Source organism: Erpetoichthys calabaricus, chromosome 17, assembly GCF_900747795.2.
Source record: "Erpetoichthys calabaricus chromosome 17, fErpCal1.3, whole genome shotgun sequence".
Classification (NCBI taxonomy): Eukaryota; Metazoa; Chordata; class Cladistia; order Polypteriformes; family Polypteridae; genus Erpetoichthys; species Erpetoichthys calabaricus.
The window spans coordinates 46,727,423-46,750,530 of NC_041410.2; the positions used below are offsets into that span (position 1 = coordinate 46,727,423).

Sequence of the window (23,108 nt, forward strand, 5' to 3'; positions counted from 1 at the left end):
ATCCCGAGCTGTTTTGTTGTGTGTTGGGTGCAGAAACACGCTGTACCAGTGCCTGCCCCCCCCAACCTGACCTGACCTGTAGTGCCATGTAATCTTGACTCACATGTTAATGCAGATGTACTTTGCTTTAGCTACAAATTCTTGCTTGTATTCTGATTGCCCCATCACTCGAGTTTACGTGCCGATGATTTTTTTTTCATTCAATGTGGATTTTCCTCCCATGGCTGCTGGTAGGTTTCTTAACCTACTACAATTTCCAAGAATATAAATGCTGATGAAGAGGGAAAGCAATTTCAGAAGAGACATGAGGTAGAACATATGACTAGGATGAGCAGAGAGATACCTGTGTGTCTTGGTTATAAAGAAATACGGCCATATTTGACCATGTTCAATATTTAAAGAGGTTAGAGTTATTTTTGGCACAATAAAACAGAATTTGACATTCTGATTTGAAAGAATCTGGTGGTATAAATTTGATCTTCACAACATAACACAGGATTGAATTAGGAATAAATATTAACACACATTTTTAGGGCCCTTAATAGTAGACACCATGCCACTGTACTTTACACATGTCAATGTCAATTTATTTATATAGCACATTTAAAACAACATAGGAATGCTGTGGCCACTTTTATTACTTTACAATAAAAGAAGAAGAAAAAAACAAACTATACATGCAGTATAGTTTAATGTCTATGCTGTCTCGATTGTGCAAATTAAATGTAAGCTGGTGAAGTGATTTGGTGTTAAGTGAATACTCAGCCCAATGAATGAGTTAAGCAGCCCACCCAAAAATACTGCAGCCAGTTCCTGACAAGCAGACACAGGTATGAATGATGGCCACTAATAAATACTGTGTCTCTGGCTTTAAAAAAGCCTTTGGCAAACAAGCTTCTTGATTGAAACCAACAAATTTATTTCTTGTACAGCCCAAAATCATACAAGGAATGTCTCAATGGGTTTTAACAGGCCTTGTTTCTTATGAGCTTTGACTCCCTAAGACAGCGTTTCTCAACCTTTAAGTATTTGCGACCCGAGTTTTCATAACAGTTTTAATCGCGCCCCCCTAACATTTTTTTGAAACCCAAATAAAATTTATTCCTATATTTTTTGCTGCCCATACACCACTACAAGTTTAAAATTTCCCTACATATGGCAACATTCACGCCCCCCTAGGGGTGCGCCCCACAGTTTGAGAACCGCTGCCCTAAGAAGACAAACTAAAACCTAAAGTTAGCGTGTTTTTAGTCTTTGTATGGAGAATATGATGTGATAAGAAGAGACACGAGACATGGCAAAGGTTTGGGGCAGCCACCCATATAATTCTGTATCCTTGCTGCAAAAAGTAAATGTTTGAGGTTGAGTCAAGTTTACAAGACAGAGTCCAAAACAGAACTGAATTCCAGAGGGAAGGAGTGAGGCTTTATAGGAAGTCTGGGGGAAGTGATGTCGTCCTCATGGCCGGGACCGGAAGTGGCGTGTCTTGAGTTGAGGCAGTGGCTCCTGGTGTGATTTCCTGGGAAAAGTCTGCAGGGAGCTCAGAAAGAGTGTTAGTGCACCCTGCCACCCCCTGAGCAGATGTATTACCATTCTTCTCCAGGCCCATCAGCTGCCTCCTATTCACACGTGTGTGACAATGATTAAAATAAAATATTGAAATTATCAAGAAGTATTCCACTACAAAATAAACCTTTAAAAGACTCAAGAACTCTTTTGTGTGTTTCACGTTTTACAAGTAAAAAATAGTCTGCAAAACAAACTTTACTGTTAGTTTTGTAAAGCTGTAGGTGAATTGAAATTTGTCTGTTCCACTCCTCACTACAGATTTGCGCTTCATAGCACAAAAAACAAAATCAACAATGATAATAAAAATGCCAAATAGGGGTCTACAAAGAAGGGAATTAGCCTATCAAATGGACAACCCTGGTATCAAAAGCAACAACAACAAAAAAAATGAGGTCTGCGTTGATTACTTACATTTGAATCCGTCTTAGCAGGTAGCACAGCTGGTTTATTATAAAATAATCACAAAGTTGAATAAAGAGATAAATTCATAGAACAGGGAGATAAGTCTCTCATCTTTAAAAGAAAACACAGCTCTAAACTGATGCAAAGACATATGATAAGGATACATGTTGATTTCTCTATATTAATAGCAGTAATTGCAATGCATAGAGTTTTTTTATTTAAATTACTGAAAATTGAAATACTGTATGTAATTTGGTATTTTTGAATAAGTTTATACAGTCCATTTTAATAAAAAGATGTGTCTGTGTATCTGTTTTAGCATCTATCTGATTGCTATGTCTGTCATTTCAGAAGATAATGCATGAACATTTTAGTACTAAAATGCATTGCATTTGTCATTCCAACAGAGGGTGCATCACAAGGATTAAGACTGCTTTTACAAAGCCCATACTAAATGGCATATAACAGTGACAGATACATTGTATTTGTCATTCCAACAGATGGCGCATCGCAAACATCTGTAGAACTAAAATGTGGGCAGAATTACAAGATACATTCCAGTAGATGTTGCACTGCAACTGTTAATGCTAAAGTCTACATTGATTACTTAGATTTCGATGCACCTGAGGCAAGTAGCACAGCTAGTACATAATAAAATAATCACAAGAGAGGGATGAACAAGGAGAACTTCACAGAACAGAGAGACAACCCTACCTTTCCTGGTAAACAGCGCTATAAACTGACACAAAGAAATATAATAAGGATACACACTGATTCCTGTATAGTAATAGCTGTTATTACAAAATATAGTGCAGTTTTTTATTTAAATTATTCAAAGTAAAATATGCAATGTGGTATTTTTAAATAATGTAAAATCCACCTTGATAAGAGGATATGTCTGTGCTTCTGTGTGACCGCCGGTTGCTAAGTCTGTAATATAAATTATAGCACTATAGTTTTCATTCCAAAAGGTGGTGCATCACAAACATGAACACGGCTTTTACTAATCTCTTACCTAATGGCATTGAACAGAGACAGATGCATTGCAGGTGTCATTCCAGCAGATGGCACATGAATTATTGGTAGCATTGCATTTTATTGCTACAATTGTTTGTGACGCACCACCTGTTGGAATGACTAGTGCAATGCATTTTATTACTAAATACATTACAAAACTGACACATCATTTCGGGGCTTAGACACATATTTTTAGGAAGTCGCTGCAATTTTTATTCCAGCAGATGGTGTATTACAAGCATTTGTCGCAATTAAATGTTACAGAATTTCAAAATGTATTCCAATAGAGGGTGCACTGGAAACATTAGCGCTGTAGTGTCTGTAGATTACTTAGATTTCAACCCACCTTAGACAGGTAGCATATCTAGTTCCAGCATCAAGCAGGTGTAATTAAGGAAATATTTTCTTTCACTAAAGAAACAGAAGAATGAGTGAACTACAAAATACAACTGGTGAACCGATGTTAAAATTCTCAGTGTCTTGAGAGGTTTGAAAGTGCTAGGGTGAGTATCAGGCAGGCAACAAATAGAAATAGCAAATCAAATTCAAAGTCAAGAAATGGAAAAGTCAAAATGTAGAAGTTCATTTTTAATCTTTTTAATTGTGAAGAGTATTGCTTTTTATTTGTAATACAATTTAGATGAGGTCACGTCATTAACCCCTAACATCAATAATGGAGGCATCACCATAGCAGTACAGCACCTCTAGATAGAAGTGCAGTGTTAAAGAAAAAAAAATGACAAAAGTAAAACAAAGAAAAAGTCAGTTTTAGGAAACATAAATGGTGAAACAAATACTCACACTCAGACACCAGATACTTACACCCCTTGTAGGCCATGACAACAGATGTGTTACCAAGACCGATGAGGTAAGAGCGCTTTGTAAAATCTCCTCATTTGTTTCCATACATTGAAGGCTTTCTAAAGCTGATGCTTAAATTGCAGATGGTTGCCAGTTTTCCATTTGATTGTTTTTTCCTTAAAGCTCTTTAGTACTTCAGAGAACATTCAATCGATGCATTCATTTTATTCATGAAGGGGCACACTTTTGGAAACACCTGGACGGATGTAATTAAATATTCCAAGGACAATAGAAGCGCCTCTGTGCGAAGTGCTCCATGTTTTATGCCTGCTTTCTTATTTGCATAACCCCCACTGCATGGCCCATTTCTAGTAAGGACCCTCAGTAAGATGAAGGCGGCTTGGCGCTACACATAGGTATTGTGCAAAGGCATCAAGTGTATTGTTTTTCATTGTTGCCAACGCTAGTATTAAATCAGCCTTATATGCATGAAATGATAGTGATGACTGATCTCAAAGCCGCCTTACTATGAGTAGCGTGCTGAAGTGAGCACAGGAGCGTTCTTATCTACAATGTGGTGAACACTCCCAGTTACGTGTTTGAAGCTGCTTTTATACCTGATGTCAATCAACAATCCCTTGAGGTAGATCAATGTTACAAGCGCTTGGATTACCTTCTGTAAATTATGCCATGGACTTCTTCCATACTGTCCTTTAATTTCTATTCTAGAATGGCACCTGATTAGAAATTTTAGAACATTAGAAATGTTGTGGCTTTTAAGCTGCTATCTAAAATGATTTCTTCTGAACAGCACAGCAACCTGGATGGATTAATGTACATACAGTAAATATAAATTATAATTTTAATAAGTCATTCACTCCTCTGTCCATAATATAAACCTTTTTGTCCTGATCAGCCTTCCAGTAAACCAGGATTAAAGGCTAATCTGGGATGGAAGACAAGTCCATAAATGAGGTGTACACGCTGGTCAGCAGTGCTCACAGAAATGGCAGCGCCTTTTACACAGACTATAATCGTTGGCTTTCCTAGGTGGCCATAAAACAATAAAACGGCAAAGGTCAAGTGTAAAAATCAATGTTGGTTCATTGTACAACTCTGAAATCAATGATCAAAAAGACAGACCAGAGATCAGAAGAATGGCAAAAAAAAATGACAGGCAGAGGCATAAAAAAGCGCAAGACAAAATATCAAAATCAAGAGAGTTTTATCTCGATAGAGTAATATATATTGCTCTACTTTCCCCTATTGTATTATTAATATGTAGCCTTTGTCAGAATACCTAATCTCACAGACTTACCACTGTTTATAAGGTATTATAATATATAACTTATCCGCCACCTTCCCTTCTATATCTATAGGCAATTAGGTGTAGTAAAAAGACAAGCAGGAATTAAGTTGCATATAAAAATGTATTATTGGTAATATTCATAAATAATAACAATATGCAAAGTACATTTGAATATTAGCAACTATACAACCTGATTAAGTGGTGATGTGTACTTTCAGGTGGCACACAGACTTGTAGTTATTTAAAATGTCTCTAGTTAAAGCATCATTGGTGCTCAGCTTTCTTCAGAACAGGCTGCAAGCCTGTTCAATATGGCTGCTAAACTGTGGTCTCCATTGTGTTGTCCGTTCAGTTCATCAGTTTGGTCTTCATGATCAGAGGTTAGTAAGAGAGATACTTCATCATATGTTGGTTAGTAAGAGAGAGATAATGTGGTTGAACAAGCAGATATATAGATTCTCTGTCCAATCCCTACAGCCAATAGGACGTCATGGTACTTAATAGCTTCTGATCTAAGCCAATTCCAAATTGTCATACTTCAGACCAATGGGGGAATACAACATCTTAAAACCTGCTACCCCCAAGACCATATGTCTTGATGGCTTTCTTGCGGGGGTTGAAAAACTTTAGCAGAGAAACACTCGCCAAACTGGTTTAAGGCACAACCCCAACTCTGTCGTAAAATTCAAAGAGACCCATTCCTAAAGGGGGGGGGGGGGGGGGGGGTAAACACTAAATTACATTGTTTTGCCTAAATTACAAATAAAGACATACAAAATAATTATCAAGTTATATGTAAAATCTCACATCACAACACTCTTAAACCTTAAAACTAGGCTAGAGACCTTCGCAAAGCCACAAAGACTTCCAGTTAGAGTCCCACTTGTATTGCTGGTGCCCCCATCACCTGACTGCAGCAGAATTAAAGCTGACGTCACCCTACATGTTTTCTAGTCAGAGGGCATGTCAAACAAATCTCATCGCCGCTTGAGGATGTCAGATTACACAAATAGAGATGTCAGGGGATGCCTATTTACTTGACTGTGTAGTAGGTTTCCAGCACGATTTTATGAGCGTGCCCCATTCTTTCCTGTGACGCGCAACGAGGTTCATGGCTGGTGAGGCACTGACTCCTTGTCCGATTTACAAATATATAGTATGAACCCAAAAGAGTAGCTTATTCACTGACTGCAGGCTCCTTGGTAAAATTTTTCATGTCACAATATCCTGTCTTAGTCCAGACATTGTCACAAGTTGAGAACAAAAGGCACGGAAAGCAGTAAAGGCGGTGTCTTGTAGGGCAGCCACACAGCCAGTCTTTTTGGGTGTACCACACTGTTTGAAAAGAGCAAGTTGTCTTTTAGCTTTTAGTTTGAAGCAAACCTTTTAGCACCGGCATTGGTCTTTCATTATTTATCACCTCCTGTTTTGACTGAAAGTCCAGTTTTGAAAAATTTTTAAGTTTAGATATATAATCTTCCATTTCGGCAGTCAGCTGGAACAAAAAATAAAAATACGTGGACTGCTGCAGTGCACTTGACTTTCTGATATCGCTAACTTATTGGCGCCTCTGCGTAGAAGGACAGCAGCAATGAGCACCTGTTGGGCTCACATGCACCCCCTTCAGTACAGTACGGTACTCACTCACCTTGTGCCTTTTCACTGCGGTTTTATATCTGATCGGCAAGACTAAATATATCGCACGCATTCATTAAAGATATTAGCCAGACTGTGGAAAGTCAGAGTGTATAATAAACGTGTCTGCAAACCTTACATTGGCGACATCCATATTACTAACCGAAGGTTATGGACGCAGGGCGCATCGAAGCGCACGCGCACTGCCGCACTGCAACGAGCCCGCCCATAACTAACGACACAGCCACAGAAAGGTTAGTAATATGGACGAGAAGGTTGTAAACCGGATGTCACGCGCACTGCCGCACTGCAACAAGCCCGCCACCTGTAAACTAGACTTACTCTAATCCACTGTGCCAGTAATGTAGATCACATAATGGTCATTCAGTTTGGTGCCTGCCCCAGAGTCAAACGCGGTGGCGTCCCAAAACGCGGTGGCGCCCGTCCCAGAGTCAAACGCAGCGGCTTCCCGGAGTCAGTAGGTGGCGCCCAAATAACACAACGTAATGCGCCGTGGATCCCGCCCCAGAGTCAAATGCAGCGGCTTCCCAAAACGCAGTGGCTTCCCAGAGTCGGTACGTGGCGCCCAAACAATACAACCTGTGAGCTACACTTGCTCTAATCCACTGTGCCAGTAATATAGATCACATAACGGTCACAGACTCTAACCCAGCGGCTTCCCAGACTCAGTGGCTGGCACACGAACACCACAACCTGTAAACTGAACTTGCTGTTCTCCACTCTGCCAGCAGTCGGTGTCAGCAAAGGCAACGGAATCACGTCTCCACAAAACGAGACCGCTTTACTACAGATATGCGTATGTAATTAAATGTCATTTCCCCAGACTCACCCACCCTCCATGATATGTCATCCATCCAGATATCGGACGGAACAGAAACTGATTGCCATTCTTGGATTTCCGATTCGCTAGCGAATCGTGGGCTTACTTGTACAGAGAGACAGCAGCAGGCACGCGCCAATTACATGCATCAGCCCGGTGAGGTGAGGCTCGTCGCTACCGCACATCGCGTTTCTACCCTGTATTTGATTAGGAAATGCGCCAATTCAGCGATTTTGACTAAAATGATCAGAATTATTGGAATCATACTGAAAAAAAATGTATAACACAGACCAGTGGACAATTATATGTTATCATCGTTATTTTTTTTTTTACTTCTGCTTCCTGACAGAGCTGCTGCTGTGTAAATGCTTTCCAGATATGGAGACCTGAGCTTCAAACTCTGTCCCTTTTTCTTTTTTTTCTTAATTCTGTAAAACAGAAGACATGAGAGAAACAAAGCTCTCTTCTGTTTGTCATGTCCAAAATACCTGCTTTCCTTATTTCTCAAAACAGCATTAGAACAATCTAGACGAGAACAGGCCATTCAGCCCAACAAAGCTCACCAGTCCTGTCCACTTAATTCTTCCAAAATAACTTCAAGTCGAGTTCTGAAAGCCCCTAAAGTCCTCCTGTCCACCACACTACTTGCTCACTTATTACAAGTGACTCTGATTCTCTGTGTAAAGAAAAACCTCCTAATGCTTGTGAGAAATTTACCATTAACAAGTTTCCAACTGCGTCCCCATTTTACAATAACAGTCTCGATCCACTAGGTTGGTGAGCTGTATTGAGCCGAATGTCCAGGTCTCATCCAAATTCTTCTAGTTCTTCATTGGGCCACATGTTTTGGGCCTGCACCAAATTAACGTCATTTTGTACCAAAATTTTTAAATGGCTTTGGTGTCCCAATCCCTCCTAATTCATTAAACAGAGGGGCTTAAAGTGGTGAAGGACAAACAAACTGTGATTACTTTTACTATACTATTGGCACTGTCAGAAAAACGACCAAAAGACATCGAGAAGGTTTAGGGCAGCCACCCATTTAATCGTTTACGGCTGCTAAATTGATCAAAAAGCAGAGACATGCTCATTTAACCGAGTCCAAAACAGAACTGATCTCCAGGTAGCAAGATGGCAGCTTTAAAGGCCAGTAGCGGAAGTGATGTCATCAGGACCGGAACCAGAAGTGACGTCAGTGGCTGCCCCAGAGCCGGGTCGGATTTCCCTAGAATGGTCTGCAAAAGATCGAGAGGGAAAATTAGTGCACTCCGCCACCCCCTGGTCTGGCATGGAACTACCTGTATTTAAGCCCTTTAGCTAACTCCTAAGCACACGTGTGTGACAGGACTTAGACTTATTTTGCTTAACTGGAAGAATCCTAACTCACCTGTCCTAAGTCAGTGGGTAACTGATGTTATATACAGACTATGACTCAGGCACCGCAGAGAGTGGCAGCCTTTTCAGCAGCTCCGTGTACGACTTTATTTTTCTACTTTTCTTCTTTTATTTTTCTCTTTTTTTATTGATCACTCCTATCACTTTATTTTATGTGGATTTGTTCCCTGGACACACTTACTTTTACAACGTGGTCATGGATTTTTACACGCCGAGACTCGTCTATTCAAGTACTCAACTTCGAGCGCTGAGAATAAATGCCAGTGCCGGTGTGGTTCCCTATTTACCCGACAAGGTAAGAAGGCGGTATCGTGGCAGCAGAGCTGGCACTAAGCTAATAATGAAGTGGCTTGCGAGAAAGTGCCGTTTTAAGCCTTCGTGCCTTCTGTGATCATGGGAAATGTGAACTCAATATCAAATAAGATCGAAGAACTGGCTGCACTGGTGAAAAATGTCAGAACCTACAGAGAATGCAGTTTGTTGTGCTTTTGTGAAACGTGGCTAACTACCACCATCCCAGATGCTAACGTGGAGCTACCCGGGTTTAGCACAGTTAGAGTGGACAGAGATGCAAGTACCTGCGGGAAGCACAAAGGAGGAGGACTCGCTCTCTATGTGAACACAAGGTGGTGTAACTGTGGACATGTTAACGTCAAAGTCTCCACTTGCTGCAGGGACATCGAACTGTTGGCCGTAAGTTTGTGTCCCTATTACTTGCCCAGAGAGTTTGGACACGTCATTGTTGTCATCGTGTATATCCCTCCTCGGGAGAACGTGGAGACAGCGAGTGACATCATCCATTCTGCTGTTGCTAAGTTACAAACGCAGCACCCTGAGGCGCTTGTGCTAATCGCTGGAGATTTTAACCATGTGACGCTGGACAAAACATTACCTGCCTTCTCCCAGTATGTGGACTGTAACACCCGGGGAAATAAGACTATTGATTTACTGTATGCAAACATTAAAGATGCATACAGTGCCACCCCGCTGCCTGCGCTTGGGAAAGCAGATCATAACCTGGTTCTGCTTCAGTCTCACTACAAACCAAGAGTGAGGGTCCTACTTACAACCACATGCTCATTCAGAAAGTGGTCCCCTGAGACAGAGCAGGCTCTGAGAGAATGCTTTGGAACTACGGACTGGGATATCCTGCAGGGGTCACATAGTGAGAACATTGAGGAGGTTGATGACTGCACTACTGACTACATCAACTTCTGTATGGACATTGTAGTTCCAGTAAGAACTGTACGCTGCTATGCTAACAACAAGCCATGGATTACAAGTGACATCAAGGGCCTTTTGAACCAGAAGAAATGGGCTTTTAAAGACGGTGATCAGCAGGAGCTCAAGTGCGTGCAGAAGGAACTTAGAGTCCAGCTCAGGGCGGCAAAGGAGCAGTACAGGAGAAAGCTGGAGCAGAAGTTGCAGAATAACAGCATGAAGGAAGTGTGGGATGGGATGAAGATCATCACTGGCTGCAGCTCGAAGCGGGGTACCACCATCGAGAGAGACGTGAAGAGAGCAAACCAAATGAACAACTTCTTTAACAGGTTTGACCACCCTAACCCACTCTCACTCCCACCTCGGAGTACTGCACCCTCCACACATCCTTCTGCTGATACCAGCATAGGAGAGATATCCCCACCCACAATTACAACAGCGCAGGTGAGCAGAGAGCTGAGGAGACTTCGTGCCAGCAAAGCAGATGGAAAACAGATGGAGTATCGCCACGACTGCTGAAGGTCTGTGCATCGGAGCTGGAGGGTCCTCTACAGCGCATCTTCAACCTGAGCCTGGAACAGGAGAGAGTCCCGAGGCTTTGGAAAACATCTTGCATCACCCCAGTCCCAAAGGTATCACATCTATCTATCTATCCTAGTGAGCTGAATGACTTTTGGCCTGTCGCACTGACGTCACATGTGATGAAGACCATGGAGTGGCTGCTGCTTCACCACCTAAGGCCACAGGTCCGCCACGCCCTCAACCCTCTTCAGTTCGCATATCAGGAGAAGGTGGGAGCGGAGAATGCCATCATCTATATGCTACACCGATCCCTTTCTCACTTGGACAGAGGCAGTGGTGCTGTAAGAATTATGTTTCTAGACTTCTCTAGAGCCTTCAACACAATCCAACCTCTGCTCCTTAGGGACAAGCTGACAGAGATGGGAGTAGATTCATACCTGGTGGCATGGATCGTGGACTATCTTAAAGACAAACCTCAGTATGTGCGTCTCGGGAACTGCACGTCTGACATTGTGATCAGCAACACAGGAGCGCTGCAGGGGACTGTACTTTCTCCGGTCCTGTTCAGCCTATATACATTGGACTTTCAATACAACTCGGAGTCCTGCCATGTGCAAAAGTTCGCTGACGACACTGCTATCGTGGGCTGCATCAGGAGTGGGCAGGAGGAGGAGTATAGGGACCTAATCAAGGACTTTGTTAAATGGTACGACTCAAACCACCTACACCTGAACACCAGCAAAACCAAAGAGCTGCTGGTGGATTTTAGGAGTACCAGGCCCCTCATGGACCCCGTGATCATCAGAGGTGACTGTGTGCAGAGGGTGCAGACCTATAAATACCTGGGAGTGCAGCTGGATGATAAATTAGACTGGACTGCCAATGCTGATTCTCTGTGTAAGAAAGGACAGAGCCGATTATACTTCCTTAGAAGGCTGGTGTCCTTCAACATCTGCAATAAGATGCTGCAGATGTTCTATCAGACGGTTGTGGCGAGCGCCCTCTTCTACGCGGTGGTGTGCTGGGGAGGCAGCATAAAGAAGAGGGACGCCTCACACCTGGACAAACTGGTGAGGAAGGCAGGCTCTATTGTAGGCACGGAGCTGAACAGTTTGACATCCATGGCAGAGTGACAGGCGCTGAGCAGGCTCCTGTCAATCATGGAGAATCCACTGCATCCACTAAACAGTATCATCTCCAGACAGAGGAGCAGCTTCAGCGACAGACTGCTGTCACTGTCCTGCTCCACTGACAGACTGAGAAGATCATTCCTCCCCCAAACTATGCGACTCTTCAATTCCACTGGGGGGGTAAACGTTAATATTAAACAAAGTTGTCTGTTTTTATCTGCATTTTTTTAACTCTTTAATTTAATATTGTTTTTTTGTATCCGTATGCTGCTGCTGGAGTATGTGAATTTCCCCTTGGGATTAATAAAGTATCTATCTATCTATCTATCTATCTATCTATCTATCTATCTATCTATCTATCTATCTATCTATCTGTCTGTCTGTCTGTCTGTCTGTCTGTCTGTCTGTCTGTCTGTCTGTCTGTCTGTCTGTCTGTCTGTCTGTCTGTCTGTCTATCTATCTATCTATCTATCTATCTATCTATCTATCTATCTATGTATACTATTTGAAACTGGAAAAAATCAAATTTTCACTTAGAGGATCTGTGCAGAACTTTTTCAAAACCTGTCAGGATCTAATCAATAACATTTTAGAATAAGCATTTAAATTGAGGAAGCAGGTGCTCTCCCCTCTTTTACTCCATTTATCTTTATTCATTTATTAATTTATCCATTTACTTGTTTTTACTTTGCTGGCCTAGATGTTTCTCAGGGGTGGGGGTTGATTTGTTTCGAACCTTTTTTTCTAAAACTTGAGTTATTTGTATGGAATACTATTTGATTTTAATAAGATCAATAAAATCAAAAACAAAAAAAAGTTCTTCTAGTTTTATTGGCAATTCCTTTTTGAGGTCATTCCAGCTGTGCAGAGAGAGAATTTATTTCTGTTTTGTGGGCTCTTTCCACACATTTGCGGTTGTACCATAACACTGCCCACTTAATTTTAGCCAGTAGTAGGCTATATAGTTTGTTAAAAATTACTGAACTTCATCTTTTTGTCGCTTAGAGTTGTCCTGGAACCTCCCAGCAGGGCCATTCTTAGGTTTTTGGGGGACCTAGACAAAGGTACCTGACGGGGCCCTGCTGTTTCTATCAATATAACAGCTGTTTCAGCATCAGAAAGAGACACTGACACGTCTTGATGCTCATTGTCACCCTCACCGACATGGTCTTCGTCGTGAGTAGATAAATTATGCTGTTGTGCGCATTCATCTCCACCATGTTGATCCTTCTGCTCACTCAGTTGTTCATAGACAATGGCAGGTAATCGTTCACCATCGCCGTCATTCACTACCATTGTTGCATTTGATTTTGAGGAAGTATCGGCAGGAGTACTAGTAGTGTTATGGCTATCTTTTCTAGTGACAAAGTTCAACAGAGCTCCTTTTTGCGACGCAATAAAAGCCTGTTCGGCGGCTTTTTTCTTACGTTTAGCAGCACCAGACTGAAAAACCCGTTTCATTTTCAAACAGGGAGGACAAAATCAAAATCGAATTGTGTTAGCCAGTGACTAGTCACTTGTGGTGCAATGTGCATACAGAAATACTGATGCTACAGTAGACCGTTGATCAGTGGTCTTGATTATATTAGTGGCAGATGAAACTCACATGAACATATAGACAGACTAATGATGAATAATGTGTAAGTCAACGGAAACCGAGTAAGTTATAATTATAGCAAAGCAGACGGACCGAGCAAAGCCGCTTTGTGGAAAGGTTTTATCCTCTCAGCTTCCACTATTTATAGTATGATCGACTGGCAGGCGAGGAGCATGAGCTGTCCTCCCACTGGGGCTCCACCATCGCCGTCGATGCTGCCTGTCCTCACTGTTTCCTCTCTACTCACGCGTAACCATACTGAGAATTCCACCACCGGAGAAAATTTGTGCTTCTGAAATATCGACCTATAAGTTGTATTTGGTTATGGCTATTTAAAAAAAAAATAAGGCCGGACGGGGCCCTTTGGCAGTGGGGGCCCTAGGCCGTCGCCTACTTTGCTTATGCCTTAGAAGGGCCCTGCTCCCAGTACTCTCTATAATTTATGAAAATGATAAGACTACATTATTCATAACCCTTAGATCTTTGTCATTTGCAGTTCTTTGATATGTTTCTGTTAGTAGGATGGGCATTTGTTGAACTTCTATGTCAACCGTTTGTCTTTTTGATTATGTAGCTGGTAAAGTCTTGCAGCAGCTTGTCTTATACTTCAGTAACACAGAAGCAACTTTTGGCAGATTTGTTTATATTAAAATGAAAATCAGCAGCTAGTAGATTTTAAATTGTTTGGTTTAAATTCTTTAGAAATTTGAGTTCAAGTACCTCACTGGTATCCAAATAATAATTTAGCTTAAATGAAAAGTCATTTTGAATGAGTAAGTACATTAGATGTCATATTTATCTTTTTTTTTTCTTTCACACACATACACACACACACACACTACATCCTCACATAATGCCTCTGGACTCCTGCAGAAGACCAGTCTTTTGGTCGGAATTCAAGACATTTGAATTTTGGAAGTTTTGATGCCACCCTGTATATAAGCATAGCACTCAAAATACTCAGATAGCAAATTGTTAATATTCTCAGAGCAAACTCCACAAAGGTTTGTTCTGAATGCATTTTTCTTAGCACAGAATTTCCATTACAAGGAAGCCTTATCTTTATCAGAAGAAATATGTATGCCAATTTCCTTGGCACCTCATCATCATTGAATAAAGAAAAATGTCTTTTGATGTATTTTATTTATGCATGTTGCTTTGGTTTATTGTTTGTTGCCAAGACTTTTTAATCAGCATTCACCTCAAATTGGAAGAAAAAAAAAACACACACACAATGGGTTTTTTATATGCAGTAGGACATTTTCAGTGTGCACTTTTCTTCTTATTCAGTGAGACATTATTTACATTTTACAAGTGTGCTTCATATTTATGATAGAAATAGACATTGGTCTAAACATGTTACCAGGGTATATACAATGTTGTAGATCTGTTATGCCTGTTTTTTATCTGTTTTTGTGTGGGGGGGAGAACAAAAGGCACTGTATAAAATAAGGAGGAGGGGCACTACATCAAATAAAGGGAGAGAGAAAGAGAGGACACTATATAAAATAAGGAGAGAGCGAGAGAGGACACTATATAAAATAAGGACAGAGCGAGAGAGGACACTATATAAAATAAGGACACAGAGAGAGGACACTATATAAAATAAGGAGAGAGAGAGAGAGGGGACACTATATAAAATAAGGACAGAGCGAGAGAGGACACTATATAAAATAAGGACAGAGCGAGAGAGGACACTATATAAAATAAGGACAGAGCGAGAGAGGACACTATATAAAATAAGGACACAGAGAGAGGACACTATATAAAATGAGAGAGAGAGGACTCTAAATAAAATAAGGACAGAGCGAGAGAGGACACTATATAAAATAAGGACACAGAGAGAGTGACTTTATATAAAATAAGGAGAAAGAGAGGCACTATATAAAAAGGACAGAGAGAGAGAACACTATATAAAATAAGGACACAGAGAGAGAGAGAACACTATATAAAATAAGGAGACGGAGAAAGAAAGAGAGAGAGGAAACTATATAAAATAAGGACAGAGAGAGAGAGGACACTATATAAAATAAGGACACAGAGAGAGTGACTTTATATAAAATAAGGAGAAAGAGAGGCACTAAATAAAAAAGATACAGAGAGAGAGAGAGGCACTATATAAAATAAGGACACAGAGAGAGAGAGAACACTATATAAAATAAGGACACAGAGAGAGAGAGAACACTATATAAAATAAGGACACAGAGAGAGAGTGACTTTATATAAAATAAGGAGAAAGACAGGCACTATATAAAAAATGATAGAGGCTGTTTATAAAATAAGGAGGGAGAGCGAGGAAGAGACACTGTATAAAATAAGGATAGAGGGGGGCACTACATAAAAAGGGGAGAGAGAGAGAGACTTTATATAAAATAAGGACAGAGAGAGAGGGGCACTGTATAAAATAAGTATAGAGAATGAAAATGAAAGTCATTGTAAAAAATAAAGGGGGGGGGGGGGCACAGAGAGAGAGTGAAAGGCACTGCATGACAGATACAGTAGTTAGTTAGCTAGCTAGCCAGTCTTTTTGAATACTAAAGATCAGCTCTGCCTGTTGGCTGATTCCACTGTCTAGATGTGCAAGACAGTAACACTTTCTTTTTTTTTTTCCCCACAGTCTCATCCTGTCTTTGGAAGCAAAACTCAGCCTTCTGCACAACTACATGAATGTAACGTGGATCCGCATTCCGTCAGAAACAAGGGTACCAGATTTTACATTTTTGCCTGCCTGTTTGTGTCGTCTTTCTTGCTTCATGTTTTATTCCCATCACGTTTGCACCATTTCAAGTCTGCTTCTCATCAGTAAAGTCACTTGCTTTCTTCCAAAATGTACTTTGTAACTGTCTCGATGAAAAGTACACAAACTTGAATGCTTTAGGCAGTACCTGTAAAGTAAACCAGTAAGAGTATGCAGATTTATGTCAATTAAGCTTTGAATTAAGTTCAAGAAAATTCTTTGTTGTGGTGGTTAGTAATGGCAATGCCATCCTTAATGATTTCTAAAAATGCAGAAAATGCCATCCAGCCTGCTTTGGTTTGTACAGTGCCTATAAAAAGGGGGTATTCACCCCGGGAAGTTTTCCTGTTTCATTGTTTCATTACATTGAATCACAGTGGATTATATTTGGCCATTTTGCTGGACCATTGCACCTTTTAAGCTCCATATCTCAAGAACACAACATGACATCATCATGATTTTCACTGTAAACAATTAGAAACAATTGTGTAACACAACAATGTCAATTTTGGGTGTTTATATTGACCACCATAACTACTGAGAATTTTGTTTGCCGCTCAGTAACTCTTCCCTCTTTCCTGAATGCTTACTTTGTGACAAATGGTCCAGTTCAATTTTTGTCAAGGACAAATAATTATCGAGAAAATGTGACAAGATTTGTGCTTATGCTGGAACATGTGATAAAGAAGCATAATTTTAAATAAATAACGAGGAGGTTTCGCCCCGGCTTGCTTCACTCGCCAACCCCATCCCCTCGTCGAGTGCTATGCGCCATTGTGAAAAGGGGGACTGAACGCACCCCAAGGAGACACAGTCACTCCTCTGAAACCCCTCTTACATGGTGATACAATGGGAATCATACAACAATTGTTATTTACCTCCTCTTTGCTCAATCAGCTGCTGGCATGCTGCTGCTCCTGTGCGGCGTGATCTGCATTTCGTGCGCCGCTTCAAATCTTTTAAAGTCACTGCCTTGTCTCTCTTCTCCCCCAGACATCCTCAAACACTATTCGATCTCTTTTTCGCAGTTCTGTTATTTCACTTTTTTCCTACTTCCATCATCTCTAACCTGCTCTGCATGTGTATCACGGGACTTGCTTCCAAAGGTTGTAAGTATGACGTGACTTGCCTGTCTCATGGGACATGAAAAGTGTCTCTGTCTCTCTTCGAAAGATCACGTCTCGTCACAGGAAAAACGTCTCGTCCCAAGTTTTTTTTTTTTATAATAGAGAGATTTATTAAAGGTTCTTGGACTTTGGAAGTGTGTGGGGGGTGTATCTGGTAGCTTGGCAGAGCAGCTCCAGGAGTGGCAATCGGCTGATCATGCATTCAACTGCAAACATGCGAGGGTTCAGTCGATTGCCTCATTAGCACCCTAGGGTCTGTTATTAGCACATCTGCATCGCTGTCCATCTTTAAAAGGGGTCCAGGCAGGAAGTCAGGGAGGAGTGGAACAGAATGGAGGTTAAAGTGGAAGAAATTTAAAAGCTATGATGAGGAGGTCATAATTTTTTCACACATGTAACATACATTTTATCACTCTTCTGATTAGCTGTTCACCCCAGCTTCAGTTACAAATATAAAACACAAAATAATGAATCACATAAGTATTCACCCCCTTTAATATGACACCCCTAAATCATCACTGGTGTAGCCAATTCGTTTCAGTGGAGGTCACCTATCTGGGGTTTGAGTTGATTTTGGTATAGAAGGCCATTATTTGGAACTTGTGGTGAGTCAGTATGGTGGCCTAACCTACACAATGAAGACAAAAGAACATTCAGAGCAACTCCGTGAAAAGCACCAGTCAGAAAATGGAGACAAGAGCATCTCCAAGTCACTGAATATTCCCTGGAGTCAGGTTAAATTAGTCCTGAAGAAATGGAAAGAGTATGGCACAGCTATAAATCTGACTAGAGCAGGCCATCCCCAAAAACTGAGTGATCATGCATGATGAAGACCAGTGAGGAAGGCCACCAGGAGACCTGTGGAGAAGTATCCAGCTGCAGCCAGGACAGTTTTAGACCTCCGACATCTCCGAGCACTTCAGACACTGTGAGGCCCGGAACCTTTTCAGATTCACGTGAGATACACAACATTTATTTTTACCTCTTGTGTAAGTGTACAATTAAATGATATACTAATTGGATTTAGTAAACGCTGTTGCTTTACCTAGAAAATTGATTCATTTTATTTTTTCCCTTCCACACAAAAAAGCTGACTTTTGAAAAAGCACATATATATATTTGCATAATATACAGTATTATATACAAGAAAAGACACATCCATTCTGTGGTTTTGCTTCGGATGCAGAACTGAGAGTCCTCAATAGTTTAGAAGTTTAATAAATGCGGAGATAAACAGCCTCAAAACTACCAAGTCTACTGGTTTGAGAGCAGGAACTAAGAGGCGCGTGTAATATACGCATCAGTACCGTGGCGAAAAAGGGGAGTGGCTCTTGGAAAATGGGCGGGGTCAAAAGAGATGCCGTTGACAGGGAAAACAGCTTACGGGCCTCAGAATGTGTCAGGTTGCTGAATCTGTCTGAGGCGTCTGGACTCTATTGGACCTGTGAGACCTGACAACAGCTGAGCCTCGCTGCATCACCAGTCTCGGGTTTATGGGAGAGTGGCAAGCAGAAGAAAAAACACCCATGACATCTCAATTTGAGTTTACTAGAAGGCACACTGGAGTCATTTAGAAGAAGGTTCTAAGGCCTGAAGAGAACAAAATTGAGCATTTTGGCCATCCGATTAAATGCCATGTATGGTGCAAATCACGTTTTACACAATATCAAAAGACGTGAAGCATGGAGGCAGCAGCATTAGGCTGTGGGGATGCGTCTCTGCAGCAGGCTGTGGAAGGCTTGTGAAGGTAAAATGAATGCATTAAAATATCAGGAAAATCCTGGAGGAAGATCCTGGAGGAAAACCTGACGCACACGATTTGGAGATGACAACCCCAAGCATGGGGCTAGAAAGCAACTATGTTGGGGTGGGCGAGTCGGAGTGCGGATCTCAATCTAATTGAGAATCTGCGGTTGGACTTGAAAAGGGCTGATCACTCAGAATAGCCATGACACCTGCCAGAGCTTAAGCAGATGTGCAAAGAGGAACTGGGAGAAATGGCAGCGTGAAGATGTGCAAAGCTGATAGAGACAGAGAGACCGGAGCACAGACTCAGGGCTGTCGTGGCTGCCAACTACTGGATTAAAAGGGTAAACACTTGCATGATCAAATATTTTGTGTTTTACAGCTGTAATTCATTTTGATCACTTTGCACAGATCTGTTTTCACTCTGACATCAAAGATTCTGTGTCAAAAAAAAGCCAAATTAAATCCACTGGGATTCAATGTTGTATAACAATAAAATGTGAAAACTTCCAAGGGGGTGAATACATTTTACAGGCAGTGTAAACACATTTTTATCAGAGGTCTTGGTTTAATTTTTTTTTTTTGTTTTTTAGCTTTCTAATCCTCTGTGAAGTTGTTCCAGTTTGTTATAATGTCACCCTTGTCAATATCTTTATATGATGTCAAATAGATTGTCCATTGCACTAAATATATTAGTCCTTGGCGGTCTTCCACAAAAGGCCTGTATATAAAATTCAGTTTGGCCCATTAAATGGATAAGGTTTACAGCTGATAATTGGGTGTCCATGCACATAGGCGGCTGGTATCCCATTGGTCCTCTAGTGGTTTAACTCTGCATTTTTTCTTCTTTTGTCTTTAAAAGTTATTTCTTTAAAGATCTATCATCTTCAAACTTGCTACTTAATAAGAGCCAACTGCAGGCTGTTAATATTTTTCAAGATCACCAGTTATTCTTTGCTAAGAGTCCATACAGTAGCCAATGTTCTTCATTCTGCCCAATAGATAACTCCATGTGTTTGATGTGAGTCTGCATGCTTCATAGGCCTGCTGAAAAATTAAATCTTTTGATTTCTTTTTAAAGAATACTCATGATCATGCAGACTGGCTGTCTGAAATAGGGGAGGTAAGCTCCGTTTAATGAATGTCAATGTAGTGAAATAGGATCCATCAGGCTTGCCCGTCTGCCAGTGTGTTCTTGTGCTGAGCTTCTGGTGCATATTTCACTTAGCTTGTGCAAAGCTTTCATTTGACAATTTTTGTTGATGTTGTCAATTATTTTTTTAACTAGTTCATGAGCAACCTAGTGTATCAGGGAATGCTACATGTTTGAATATTATATAATTCCTTAAATTGATTACGTTTTTTTATCCAAATCCAGGAGTTGAGTGAACCAGGTAAACTGTTCCATACAAAACCAGTTTTGTTTTGCCTTTTGTTAGTGACTTCAACCATGGGAACAAACGTCTATCATGCTCCACAACTAGATGGACCTGCTGTATCCAAGTATTAAAACCTTTAAGTGGTACAGCTGGGCAGATCTGACCACATATTTCCCCCACTTACTTGCCCGTGAACAGACAGCAGCAGCTCTCTTATTATTGAAGCCAGAAGTTCTTGGATATGTGTGTTTGGGGTGTGTGGTTTATTATAGTATTTAATTTTTTCTTGAGCTTCTATAAAGTTTTAAGTTCCCCTTGGGAACAAATAAAGTATTATCTATCTGAGGTGGTCCATCATATGGTGGGTGCATGCTCCCAACCTCTATCATTCTGCAAGTGGGCACTAATAATGCTCATGTCAGTTAAAGAAAGCTGCCTAACCAACTTAAATGAATGCTGCACTCAAAAATTATACACATATATTGTTTTAAAGTTTCTTAAAACATATAGTTTGTAGTGATGGCCAAGAAAAGATTTTAATCTAATTAAGGAGAGAAAACAGTTTGTAATGGAGTCCCATTCTGTCCAACGGCAACAGTGAAATGTGAAAATGTCCGTGAAAACCACATGCGTGTTTACCTGTTTGGTCAAATTCATTTGAAGTAAAAACAAAATTAGATCTGCAAGATGAAAACTGCAGTTGACAATGACAGCACATTTATGAGAGCCACCTTAACTGCAGAGGTTGATGATGCTGAAAACTCAGTGGTATAGGTCAGCAAATGAAGGTTATTGTAGTGAACAATACACAAGCACACCTCGTTGCAGCCTGTGGATCATCCTCACCCCGATGAGTATGGACAGGGTCAGAATGCGTCAGCATTAGTGGAAATAACTGACACTGGGATTGCACATCACCAACGTGCGACATCGCCCCATTCCATTCTGAGGGCTGCAGCAAATTGTACCTGGAACAACTGTGGGAGTAATTGGGTGTTACACCGGTGACAAACATTTGAAAACCCTTTGTTATACTCGAGAATTCCTAAAGTAGAGGAACTCCATATTAATGGAGCAAAAAGTCAACATTTGGTTTGAAAAATTCAGTGAAGTAAAAGTAGGCAGAAAAGTTTTTATACAAAATAGAACAATTCTCAAAACATACTCAACTACTTTACTCTATTCAGCTTTCCCTCAATTCTGACTAGTCTCCCAGTCCCTGCCTCTGATAAGCAATCCCACATCATGATGCTGTCCCCACCATGCATCACTGTTGGAATGATATTCCACCCTCATTACAGTAGAATATCTCACTGGGTTCCCTTATATAGTCCCATTCACACATTGGAACTGCTGGGCATTAAAATAGTGAGAAAACCAGAAATGTGTCTTAAGCCCAATTTGGACACCAGAAGGTGGAGTAAAATAATTACTACTGCAGGACGTTGGTAATTTTAGTCCCATCCAAATTGTTCCTGTCAGTAACTTTTTACAGACCGTGTGTTAACATCCCATTGAAGATTAGGAGCCTTTACTTTCTATGAAAAGAAAAATTAAACTTGCCTCATGTCAGTAACATTCTGTCATTTGAGTATTTCAGACAGGACTACTTTCTCTAGTAATAATTTCTGTACCCACACTACCCAGTGCCTGAAGTGCAAAAAAACAAAAACAGCTGCTACTCCTTGTTATGCAGGGTTGGAGTGGGTACAGTATCCCCTGAAAGATCTGTAGGCGTACTGATAAAAATTAAGACTTGCAATGGAGATGTTCATGTTCATCCTGAACATGTGCTTTAGTTTGTTAAAGATGCTTATTCTGTCTGAAGATCTGAAGTTTAAGTATTTTCTGGGGTTGCTCTAAAAATTGTGTCCCATTCAGTTAAACACATGTTCATGAAGAACCAATGCGTCTCTTAAACTCCTACAGCATGGTACTGTGGCAATCCACCTTAATAAAAGGATAAGTCTCTGTGCATATGCGTGTCTGTCTGGTTGCCGTGCCTCTTTCATTCCAATAGATGGCATGTCACAAACATGTGCATCGCATTTGTCATTCCAACAGATGGTGCATTACAAACCTGAACACTACTATTACGAATCCCTTACCAAAAGCATTGATGTGCACAATTTAAACTGAAACACGGGTTTCCCAGTGGAGATACGAACTGATATATTCTTGTTATAAATAAGGACAGCTAAAGCAGTCTGAACTGACCTTACACTTATACATTAACAACTGGTACTCATAAGGCAAGAATGGGGAATGCCAGTACAGAGAGGCAATGTATGCCAGCGACATTTCAAGCACGGACTCTTCCCCAACTCCTGGTGTAAAACTAATCCCATCTGAAGAGGGCTTTAGAAGGTCACTCAGAAGAAAGTTCACTCAGCCTTTCTAGCTAATTTAGTTGGTGTGCAGTGTGTCTTCGTATGGAATTGTAATTTTTGTATGTGTTCTTTTATTTTTGTTTTGGAGTCACACATGTAACGCTCAGGCCGTGTGAGTCACATGCATGACTCATGTGACTACATTGTGCTGGTATACTAAGCTTGAATGTTTGTGCCAAATTACAGTAAGTGTAGTCTTATACTTAGGCGGCCTAGGGCAGCATTTCATAAGATACACTCTGTACCATGGAAGTAAGAAAAAGAACATCTCTGCTCTGTGATCTTTCGTA

The 23,108-nt window shown here is 40.8% G+C and overlaps 1 protein-coding gene across 1 annotated transcript in view; it reads left to right on the forward strand.

The window, feature by feature from the left end:
* Positions 1-23,108, forward strand: part of otud7a (OTU deubiquitinase 7A) — a 523,825-nt gene that overhangs the window by 489,916 nt on the left and 10,801 nt on the right. Inside the window, exon 13 of the mRNA XM_028823137.2 lies at positions 16,057-16,141. Coding sequence (XP_028678970.2) covers positions 16,057-16,141 — 85 coding nt within the window. The remainder of the gene's footprint in view (positions 1-16,056; positions 16,142-23,108) is intronic.